This window comes from Montipora capricornis, chromosome 8, assembly GCF_036669925.1.
Source record: "Montipora capricornis isolate CH-2021 chromosome 8, ASM3666992v2, whole genome shotgun sequence".
In the NCBI taxonomy this organism is placed as follows: Eukaryota; Metazoa; Cnidaria; class Anthozoa; order Scleractinia; family Acroporidae; genus Montipora; species Montipora capricornis.
The window spans coordinates 17,662,270-17,674,769 of record NC_090890.1 but is presented as its reverse complement, the minus strand read 5'-3'; the positions used below and the strand labels follow the sequence as shown (position 1 = coordinate 17,674,769).

The window sequence follows — 12,500 nt, the reverse complement described above, 5'->3', positions numbered from 1 at the left end:
TTCACAAACCAAGAAAGCAAATTATACCATCCACTACTTGAAAGTGTGTTCTATTATCTCGTGTGAAAACTTCTATTTGGTCACTGAGACAATTAAAGAGAACAACTGCGATATTTTTACAATCTCAGAGTCGTGGTTGGGATCCTCAATGAGCTTTCTTGATATTCATATCTGTCTGTCACCCCAGGTATTCGTCAGCTGATGAAAACTCGCGCTCCTAAAAAGCAACGGAAACACAAACCCCATCTGGAAAGTTTTATGTAAACAATCTTCACACTAGTAAGTGGTAGCAATAAATTGGATTAACCAGGAAGTTAAAGAAATATTGTTGCCTTACCAAATTAACTGCATTTTACAGTGTATCACATTTCAATGCACGTATGCAAATTTGTTAACTCATTTTCACTGCATCCTGATTCCCGCGAAATTTTTCTTCTTTCAAATATCAACAAAGATATTATTTCTTGTCAAGCGTTCCATCTTTTATGTTCAAATAACTGCAAAAAATGAAGATTTTTTAACGATCTATCCGTATTCCTTAGACATTTGTTTCATAATTTAATATTTTGTCAAAATCTGTCAAAACACAAAAATAGCAATGCGCGCAACAAATTTAGTGGCATTTATCGCTTCGTCGAATTTCCATGCTTAACACAGGAACTTTTAGTTATTGTGAAAATCTTTCTCTAGTCGTTCGCAATCACCCTTTCAGAGAAATGGACCGGTCTGCGAATATTGTATGAGTTTTTTTCAATGGGATGTCAAAAGGCCAAGTGGGTGTTATGCATAATCGGACGATCAAGTTGCGTGTGTGATCCGTTATAAAAATTTTTTCACAAAATGTTCCCGAATCGTCAAGTATCACCACAGAAGACAAGAACATTATTCTAAAAGCTTTTTCTACACAAAAACGTAGGCTCTGGAGGTAATTTTGAGAGTGTTAACTTAATTAAATCGTGAGTTTGTATTTGCCATCTGCCGCGTAACCTTGATTTCTACTCTCAAAATTACCTCCAGAACCTAGTTTTTGCGTAGAATAAGCTTTTAGAATGATGTTCTTGTTTTGCATAAAGCAAGCTAACAAAATCTGTACCTTGGTGAGTTCGCATTTGTCAGCGTTAATAGTATTTTCGGTCCAATGCTTCTGTTTTATGAGGGGTATATTGTTTTGGTTTCCCATCCAGATACTAACCCTGCCAGACAGGGGAGTAACCTCAGTGAACTTTGGTTCTACAAAGCTGTCAGATGCTCGGAGGGCACGTTTAAACTTGTGGTGAAAAGAAGTTGCGAGGGAACTTGAAAATTATCAACGTGTCAGCCCAGAAGCCAATGTTTCTCGCTTCTCTTTGATTTGTTATTCTTCAGAGACTGGAATGCTGTAGTTCAATACCACACAATTCAGTGCCATCTGATTTTCTGTAACACATACCACAGGCAACCCAGTGTATGCTTCACGGAAACATCTCGTGTGTTTAAAGATGCACTAAAACGCCATCCGCGTTACCACGACTTTCAACACCATTGCAGGTTTAATAATTAAACCTTCTCCTGTGTGCACCAGGTGCACCAGGGAAATCTACGTATTACTCCAGCTCCCTCAAACCTAACAAAATACGCAGAGAAGAGTCTATACACAAAGACACCACTTACCAGAAGAGTGATAGGCAAGGCTTTTCCCGACACAGAAAAAAAATAAAATAAATAAAAAAACTACGAAATGAAACCCAGATTCCGACTGGATTTGGCAACCCAGTAACAAGCTCCATTCAGTCCAGCACTTTGCTTGTAGAGTTACCTTAGGCCTCAGAAAATATGACCATATTAAAGAAGGCTTAATTAGCTTAGAAGTCTTTAAAGTGGCTCAGTGTTAGGGACAAACTCCTCTTAAACACCTGTGCTATGGTTATAAAAGTTTAAACAACCAAGCCCCAACATATCTTTGTAATAAATTCGTTAGACGTTCTTCTATGCATAATAGGAATACTAGGCGTAATTCTGATTTAAACTTACCCAAATGTAGATTAGCCACCAGCCAAAGATCATTTGCTTTCCAAACTGTATAATGAAGTGCTATCTACCATTACACAAGCCAATAATGTAAATTCATTCAAAAAGCGTTTGTATCATTACCTTTGTACAATTAGAAATTCAGCTCACTTTGATTACGGTCTCAACAGGTGAAAGATTTTTGTCGAAGTCCATTACTCGTCGCTTTTAAGATTTTCACTGCCTGTCTTGTTTATCCAAGTGATGTTCCATTCTTGAGCTCCATAAGGTATATTTTCTTTAAAGATGCACTAAAACGTCATTTGCGTTACAATGACTTTCCATGCTATTGCAGGTTAATGAAATGTTCTCCTGTGTCCACCAGAGAAATCTACGCATTTCCACTACCCTCTCAAACCTAACAAAATGCGCACAGAAGACTCTATGCATAAAGACACCACTTAGCAGAAAAAAAAAACAAATAAATTTTACCCATTTTCCGACTGGGATTCCCATACTGGCAACCGAGTAATGAGGACATAGACCTTTTTCCTATATCTCAGATTAGAACGTACATCTGCATTTGCAAAATCTGTTAAGGCTTCATTCATTACTGTTAAAGAGCACATGTAATGCCTACCTGTTACATAGTAGAACCTGCACACCTGGCTACTTTAATAGACAGAGACTAGCTATAAAAGCCTCAGTTAGCCATCCATGGTTCTCTTGGCAGTTTGTCTTGTAAAGTAAACCTACTAGCTATTTGCACTTTGTTAAAGTTTTTCACCATGGTTCATTCTCGGCCTGGTCTCAATCTCAGTTGTTCCATAGCAAAAAAAGAGGACCTATCAAAACTATTGAGCGCAGTACTGAAGCTTTGTTCACTGGCTGTCAACTTTCCCATCACTGGATCAAAAGCTTGGCTTACCACCAGACTTACAAATGCCTTGTTCGGCAATTTCTCAAGAGCAGTCACCCATGAGGAAAAGCACTTGTGTAGGGTCAAGAAGGCAACCACTCAAAGACATTGCTTGACTTCCAACAAGTAAAGTCAGATAATCAGGGCTTAAAGGGTCCAAGCACGTCCTCACCGGTCTGCGAACAAGACATCGAGGGCAGGGCCCACTCGGACAAAGACTCTTTCTCTTCTATTGGCGAATTGTTTGACGATCCAGTAGTGCCTTTGGAAAATCCCAGCGGATCAAATCCCATAGGTCCAGCTCAGTGCGCCGCCATTGACAAGATAGTTTCCAATGACTGTTATTCGGAGGACAAAATTTTACACGGGGAATACTGTACTTATTCAGCTACAAGCCGAGGTCGGCTATAAGCCGAGACCCCAAACTTCTTACGGAAAAAAATCAATCTGATTGACACGAATTGTAAATGCACAATGCTCCGCTATAAGCCGAGACTCATTTTAGGTCTTGATGTGTATTATCGACTATGGAATTTTCGTAATTTAAAATACAGATTGACATTGACTGAAAAATTATACTCAAAGCAATCAAATGAACACGAAAGATAAGAAACAAACGTGATCGTGAGGTGACGAATATTATTAAACAATTACTGACCTCACTGGAAACCTGTCTTCGTACAAGCGAAGCGTTTTATAAAAAGTTATTCGACTGGAAACCTTACAACCTCGCCTTTAAACTTAAAATAGTCAACGAAGCAGAAGCTGTAGAGAATACGGCATCAGTGAGTTGACGATTCCATCGCTGGAGGAAAGATCAGGCAAATCTGTTCAACAGGGAGCTTATCAGGGAGCGTATCCTGAGCTCGATCAACGACCTTTGGCATGGTTTTCAGAGCAAAGATTTCAAGGTAAGATTTTCCTGTTAATGCGTACAGTTTTTTCGCTTGGAAAATGTCAATACAAGAAGAAATCCACTTGCGTTTTCGTCTCAAGTTTGCTATGGTGTCATGTGTCAAGCTTGTTTACACGATCTGTCAACAGATGGTGCAATCTCGTTCCCAGACTTCTCGTTCCTTCGACAGGTAAAACAGGCTTGGCGCGATATTCCCGAGGAGATGGTGAGGCATTCGTTCAAGACTTGTGGCACCTCTGTAACGCACTCAACGGCACAGAAGACGATGCAGTCTTCGACAAGAATATTCCAGAACAAAAGAAAAAAAAAAAAAGTGAAGACGAGGAAAATGGACGACGAATTCGAGACAGACAGCGAGGAAGAAGACGAGCAATAAGATCAATCCCGATCACACAATCATTTGTTACTGTTTTAATTTGCTGAGAAAATTTCTTTTCATCAAAGTACTTGGCTATAAGCCGAGAACCCTTCTTTGGCTTCAAATTTGCCCAAATTGTGTGGATTTGTGTAAAAATCGCTCGGTTTATAGCTGAATAAGTACAGTACATAGACCTTGGGTTGTTGTTACCCGGATCGCTTAATGAGACCCAGACCCCGAACTTCAGCTAAGGTGGTATGATTCAGCCCTAAGCCCCATGGGTTCCCTGCTACCGTGGTCAGGAAGTGGAGACTCACAATCAACACTTTCCAGAAATCGTTGGATGTCTATATGGCATTCATGCTGGTCTAAGGCAGCAAATTATAAGTAGGGCGGTAACTACGTTTAAGGGCTTGGCTTGGAATTCGTATGACCAGCACTTTGGCTGATATGCACCGTAAAACCTGTCCATTAGCTGGGACTTCGTGACCTGGAGCTGTGGACCGTAACATTTTTGGGTTTAGCTAAGCCCCATTGCTCTGTTTGCTGGGGTCATTACCACTCTCAGAACAACTGTCCACAGAAAACCTCGTCAAGTCCAGTCCACCGTATGCTTCGACTTCAACAACCCTAACTACCCGCACGTCTGTCAGCACTGTTTGGCCAGCAACCACACTGCCTTCCAATAGCTCCAGTCACTCTTGGTCCTCCTCCTCTAGCAAATGCAGCAAAGAATAAAGTGAAAGTGTGCAGGCGTTTACTCAAGCCACAGGTTTCTACCACCATTAAAATTGATAAGTTAGAGTTGGAATTAGTTAACTATCCAAACCATACATTGAATTTTGTATCTCATCTTCTATGTATGCTCATGGAAAGTGCATGCATAGGTTACTCTGGTCCCACTTCCCCTGTCTTTGCCCCAACCTGATCTCTGCTGTTCAGCATCCAGAGGTTACCTTCAATTTGAACAAGAAAGTAAACCTTGGGCGGTTAGTATGGCCCTACTCTTCACCCCATCTCCCTGCCTTACAATGTCACCCGGTAGGGGTATTTGCCAAGAAACACTTACCTGACTGGTGCACTATTTATCACCCTTCCATACCCGCAGGGAGATAGCATTAATGATCACATCCCCAAGGACCCATTCTCTTTGGTTTGGGTGGATGACGCCATTAATTAATATCATCCAGTCCCTTGGAAGGGGGGCCTTCATGGCTAAGACCAACCTGAAGTCAGCCTTCCGATTGATACTGGTTTTTGTTTTTTCCCGTTTTCTTTTCAACCAACTGCCCAATAGTATCGAATGGATTCTTAAGCACAATTATGGCCTTCAACACCTAATTCACATATTAGACGGTTTTTTTATCTGCAAACCCTCAAAAGTGCTGTGTCTCCAGATTTTTAGCATGTTACTTCAGCATCCAAAACTATAGGCCCTTCTCAAGTCCTTGAGTTCATGGGCATCTACTCAGGGCATTCCAAGTCCCTAGGTCCCTACTCTAAACAACTTTCCGGTCAGGTGGAAGAACTAAAATAGTGAGTGATGCGAAAAAGTGATGGTAAAATGATGGGAAAAGTTATGAAGTACTAATATTTTTCCCAACATTCAATACACTTTTCTTTGTAAAAATATTGTAATCTTACAAGGTAAGACTGGGTTTCAAAAACATCACAGCACAGAGACTTGTCTTTTCAATTAAGGGAAGTGATATAAAATCCTTAGAGCAGGAATATTACACACTAAAGTAGTATCATTATCTACTAAATGGCATTGTGAGCTGGGGAAACTGTTATCCAATTAAGCTAGTCAAATACTGATAAAAAAATAAAGTGCAAATGATGTCCATTCATGTGATACCAGGCTTGCTTCAAATCCAAATTTCCATAGGAAGATTACAGTGAAATGTTCATACTGTATATTTGAACTGCAGGGTATGTAGGTTTCGGTTTGAGTCCCATTCATGCCTGAAAATTTTCAGGTTTCTTTCCAAACTGCTCAAGTTGCTCCACAACTTCAATGAGACCTGCATACTCTGCAGTTCAAATAATTACAGTATATAAAAATTTCATTATTTTATTATACAATCTCCTATTAGTGGATACAAGTATGAACTTTCAGTACAAGTGACCAGCTTTCAGATGATTTGATGGCTTAGATGTTAGAGCAAGTGCAGGACAATTCTGCACAGTCAAGGGTTCGCATCCTGTTTCAGCCTGGATTTTTTCAGGCTTTTTTCACAAATTCTCATCTTGCTTCACAACTGCAATGATCACTTTCAGAGAGAATCCTAAATTTTCTGCACCAAAAGTAAGAAAAGCGATGGGGGCAAGCACATGAGTTTGCTATTGTCAAAATTTATGAGTAGGTTTCATAAAACACAAAAATACACTAAAATTCCTTTTAATTTTTCAATTAAAATGGAAGAAGTCTCTATAGTTTGTCGTGGCACATTTATTATTCTAATCCTTCCACCTATGTGGCCAGGGATTCATACCTGCATTTAACACCATAATTATGGGTGTCTCCATTCTTGTCAGACCGAGAGGTTTTCATCCAGGTAATTTTTTTTTCTTCTTATCAAAAACTAACAGTCACCCTAAGTAGTAAAGCATTTGTACTCGTCTTTGCTTTTGTACGAAAAAAGTGAACAAACCTGGACTGAACTTAACAGGTTCGATCATTTTGTTGTTAATCTTACAGTACCTAACAGCTACCTTTCAAAGCATATTAACATGCTGTTGAAAGAGGCAGAGCTTAGAGTAGATGATCTCACCACAGCAGTGGTTCATGTCAGCTATACAGCCTCCTCTGAAATCAAGGTAACAACAAAACACATTGAATCCCATTGACATTGTTTGTTACCATCACACAATGTAACTGGGAAATGTTTTCAGGCTCTCTGTCTTATTTCTCCTCCATTTTCTTTTTGAAAGTCATTAATAGCTCTGACAATGGTCCAGTGCTTTAAAACTAAGGCTTTTGAATTTTTTCTGGTGATCATTATTTTCAATTTTGAAGTTACTGGTAATACCAAATTTAAACCCTGAAAAATCATGGGACTTTGCCCTGTGAGGAGGTCATACATGTAAATTTCTTGCTGTTAAAATTGTTATTAAGAGTGTATGTCAGTAAATATCACAATATTTTTTAATTTTCGTGGCCACAGCTCAAAAATGGATTTTGCTCAGATTTTGTCTAGATGTATCCTATTTATATCTCTAAATGCACTGTATAATTTTTTAAGTCATTTTGGAGAAAATGCAAATTTAAGAGTTCGTGTCGAAATTCGTCATTTTTTCCGCAAAAATTAACGCTTACTTTGCCGTCAAATTTCGCTACAAAAACCAATTCATATCAGCTCAAAACCTCCTAAAAGCTCTTCTGTGATATCTCTACATCTGGTTTACGTGATTTTTTTTCAAAATTTGAATCACGGCTTGCATCAGGAATTATTTCAACTTTAAGACGCCTAGTTTTACTTAGCTGAAGGTACCTCTGAAACTGCATAGTTTTTCAACATGAGATAAAGTTCCAAATGTAATAATATTTGCACCAGTAACTCTCTAAGTGATAAGCTTTCAAGTGATATAAAAATTTCTTTGGGCAAATGTATATGTGCTGCATGACAGTTAATTAAATTCATGTGTTTTTGACCTTTTAACATCAAACGTCCTAATTTGCATATTAATTGAGTATGAAAAACAAGTCACTTAGAATTCTTGTTTTAACTTTTTTACGGCAAGAATTTTGACAATACTTCCTACCTGTGTATGACTCAGTTACTTGTCTGAATTTTAAAAGGTCTTGTGTCAGTGTTTTGTCAATGTTTCACGTTGCTGTGACCGTTGCTGTCGGAAATTTAAAGAAAGGATGTTGTTTGTCGCGAGTTCACTTTAAGTGCTGTGGCTTGTAGGAATTTACCCTGGCAGACCCTCCAGTAAGGTTTGGTTGATGTGCAGTATAAGATGCACCACCCATAAACCAATAGCTTTGCCCTGAAGGAACATAACAGCAGACCAGTAGTGCTGTAAGAATAAATCAGGGTTATGTTTCACTTTACATATCAAGTTTAAGGATAATAATACCCACCCTTCCCACGAAATTGCTCTCAGAGGAAATAAGCATAGGAGTCTTACCCAGACCTGAATTGCATGCTTGCTTAGTCTCAATTTCTATGCTGCATCAACTTTCAAGGTTTCATTCATCACTATTTATTTAAAATGATGCACTAACGCAGCCTTCTCTACATTGAGAGTGGCAAAAGGGTTTTCTGTGATTCATGATCAGACAAACTTTACAGTTGTTATGACAACCAGTGACAGTTGTAAAATTGAGCGTGACGCGTGTAGACAAGTGCTTACCATTTAGCCAAGAAATCCGGATGGAACAATTGTTGCATAAAGGTAAACGATTTTCCAAATCTAATGACCAACCGGATGAGAATGGCGCTTACCATTTTACAACTCCGCATTCCATCCGGCATGTTTACTCAATCTTGTGAGAAAGGGCCTGGAAACGGAACGATTCTCACAAATGGTAAGAGCATTTCCCAAATTACATTCCAAATGGACAGGCGTTCGAAGGAGAAGAGAAATCGGAGACTAAAGCAGGCGTGTACAGGTAAGGATGGAGAACTGGCGGGAGAACGAGGAGGCTGCGCTCGTTCTCCCACCAGCTCTCCATCCCTACCTGTACATGCCTGCTTTAGTGTTTGACATAAGTCAATGACAATCTGGACAAGAGCCAGAGCCCGGAGGTACAAGGTTCAGGGTTCCACAGGTCATTTCAAAAGATACAAGGTAGAATTTAGCACCCCAACGGTGGAAAAGAATCGTGTAACCGAAAAGTGCCCACAATCAAACTTGACATCAAAGCATTCCCGACTACTCGGAGGATTGACGTTGAAACTGTCAGCCATATATGAGACATAAGAAGACAGCCATAGAATCAGGCGCTGGTACCAAGGGTGTTAAGAGTGGTGTGTATGTGTGTACATGTATGTTTAGTAGGGGTTAAAATCAGATGGTATATAGTGATGGCATAGGAGGGTGGCACGAAATGACTACAATATTCGCGATGGCAAGTTTTTAAAGTTTATGTTCAATCTGACGATTTTGCAACTGAAAAACAACTTATCTGTAGCCGTTTGTTGTTAAGGTATGGAAATTGAAGGCGCTATGATTAAATGAACCGGATTTGCTTAAGAGTTGGAATCCGGAATCCGGAACACAGTGAAACTCGAGCAAAGGCTAAAGTTACTACGGAAGCGAAAAAACTCAACGTCGGAGACAGGTTGATAAAGCATCTCGTTGATATGTATGTATGTATGTTTTTTTTTTTAAACTAATAGGAGACATTTGACTCTCAGGGAAACCTGTTGTACTTGCAGCTGAACATGGTTACAGTGAGAACTCTCTTATCAAGAAGTTGTGACACATAATACTGCCTCCATTATAGAGATATCGAGAGCAGACCCAGTCTATATGTGTTAAGCGAAATCATTTGCCACTGATTCCGATGTGTTAGAAGACTTTAGAACACTTTATTTATAGGGTGCATAATTACAGTAGAAAAAAACTGTACTCTCCCTTATGGCCCTGTTAAACTAAAATACTAATTTAATAAATTACTCAAATACTAAAATATTAAGGTACTAAACTATTACAATACAAAAATACTAGAATACGAAATGCTAAAATACTAATAAAGAAGTAGTTAAGTACTATAAAACTAGAGACGAAAAATGTTACCAAATAAACTAAAAAACTTTGTCAATCCTAAAGGTGTCAGGCGTAAATTTGCACACAGCAAATGGGTATCCTATTACTGGTAACATCATTCCAAAGTTTAACAGCATTATATAAGAACATGTGCTTCATGCTATTGGTTCATGGAATAGGAAGGCGATAAGGTAACGGAGACCTTGTATCATATGGCTTATTGAATTTGAAAGATGAGAGTTTCTGGGTCAGGTAATCTGGTGCACGTCCATCCAGGATTCTTTTAAACAGACTTAGTCGCCTTTCAATACATAAATGGTTGATAGGTAGCCATCCAAGTTCAAGAAATAACGGCAAAGTTCTAGTTTGAAAAGGAGCATCTAGAATAATATGCGCACATCGTTTTTGAACTTTAAAAATATCGTCCAAAAGTCCTGCATTACAATTTCCCCAGACACAGTACTCAAGAATAGGTTTGATACTAGCATTATATAAGATTGTATGATATTTCACAGGCAAGAATTTTTAAATGCGGGCCAGAGGGAGGGGTCAATGACCAGGCCCAAGAGACGTTCATCCTGAGTTTGTTCCAGTTTCCTACCATCCAGCCACAAGGACAGTGCACATTCTTCACAGTGGGACAGCTTCTGTCGAATACCAATGATCATATAGTTTTGTCTTTTCTGGGTGAGCTGCCATACCATATTCTTTAGTCCATGTCGCTGTATTGGAAAGATCTTGTTGAAGTTGTAACTGAACTGATGTGGCACTAGCGTAAAAGGTAGTATAATCAGAAAATAAGCCTTAACTATTCTTCCAGGAAAGGGGTAGGTCGTTAACAAAAAGAAGGAAGAGGATAGGGCCTAAAATTGAGCCCTGTGGAACACCAGAACGCAATACTTCAGTATCAGATACAGCACCTTCGAGATTTACGCATTGACGGCGGTCTGATAGATAGCTTCTGAACCAAAGTAGTGTTGAAGAAGAGCAACTATACGTCTGTAGTTTGGCTATTAACAAGTCATGATTAACTAAATCAAAGGCCTTACGTAGATCTAAGAATATCGCACCAGTGTAAAAGCCCTTGTCCATTGCCGCAAGCCGGTCGTCGGTCATTTTAATCAATATACTCACTTGAGTGGTGAGGTCGAAATCCGGAATGCGTTGAGACAATAAGATTATATGAACGGATATACCGCATTAATTGGGTGCATATGTGTCTTTGAAGTAGCTTAGAAATAAATAATTGGAAGAAAAGAAATCGGACGAAAATTGTTTGGATCAAACGCTACTCCAGACTTGTGAACTGGCGTTACACATGCTACTTTAAGAGCAGAAGGGCAGATACCAGACTGAACGCTACAATTTAGAACTTTGCGAAGACTTTCAAGAGCAGCCGGAGAGATGAGCTTAAGTAATGACGTACTTATTCCACTGGGACCTGTAGCAACGCTAGTAGGGAGTGATTTAATCAATTTATCTAACGAATTGACATTGAGAAGTGGAATTTCAAAGTTAGTAGTAGGTGGTTTCCTAACGTTCACAAAGTTCTTAATGTGTGATAGGTCGGGATTAAGAGATTGATTTTTGTCAACAACAGATGATGCAATGGAGACAAAATGCTTGTTAAATTTGTTTGCTTGATCATGAGAAGCCCTCAGTTCGTTTGGCATTGATTTTTCCTTGCCACTGGGACTGAGCTTTTTTAACGCTTTCCACAATAAACAAGAGTTTTGCCTGTTTTCTTCAAGCTCATTTTTAATTGCCAGCGACTTGGCTTTGTTTACCATACGCACAACCTTTGTTCTCGCCTTGTTGTAAGTTCACTTTGGGATTTTCCCTTGATCGAATAATTTTTTGAGATGATCACGATGTTTGATCGCTTCCAGAATTTCATTCGTTAGCCAAGATGGTTTATCAGGTATTTTAACTCCCTTCTTTTTGACTGGTGCATGTGTATCAATAACATCAAGCACAAGCTTATTCCAGATGTATAGCATTTCATCTGGATCTGTACTCTTAATGTGCAGTATGCTCCAGGGAATCCTTTTTAAGTCGGCAATAAGAACATTCGTGGCAACTCTTTTTAATGAGCGAAAAGAAATCCAAGCCTGTTTACCACCCTTTCTGCATCTCAAATGTGCATTTTTTTTTATTAACTAGGACTGTTGGATTGTGATTGCTCAGGCGAAAGCTAGACTCTCTCTTGCTGGACTCGTATGTATATGCGTAGGATTCGTCATTCTTCAAGGTGGAATAGTCACACTTTACAACATCCAATTTTCGTGTGGTAAAATGCTTTTCCATGAGTATTGCACGTACAATGTTAGGATACATTTGATTGACCGTACATTTGCAAGACGCTGGATCATTTTAAGTGACTTTGTTTCAAGTTCTTATTCCGGATTCCAGGTTCTGGGTTGTCCTCGTTTTAGGCAAACCCAAATGAACCTTCATGGTTGACCAAAGGGTTGAAAATAGTGAGATCAAGGTGAAGTGACGATAATAACTCTTTCTATTAACAATTCTGTGTGTATAAATGCACTTTTATTAGATCTGCAAACCTGATTTTCTGAAAAGAAACTCAAAACGCGAAACAG

At 39.1% G+C, this 12,500-nt stretch overlaps 1 protein-coding gene across 1 annotated transcript in view; it reads left to right on the top strand.

The window, feature by feature from the left end:
* Nucleotides 1-12,500, top strand: part of LOC138059020 (ankyrin-repeat and fibronectin type III domain-containing 1-like) — a 213,514-nt gene that overhangs the window by 95,896 nt on the left and 105,118 nt on the right. The window contains 1 exon segment of the mRNA XM_068904513.1: nt 6,881-6,999. Within this exon segment, the coding sequence (XP_068760614.1) occupies nt 6,881-6,999 (119 nt within the window).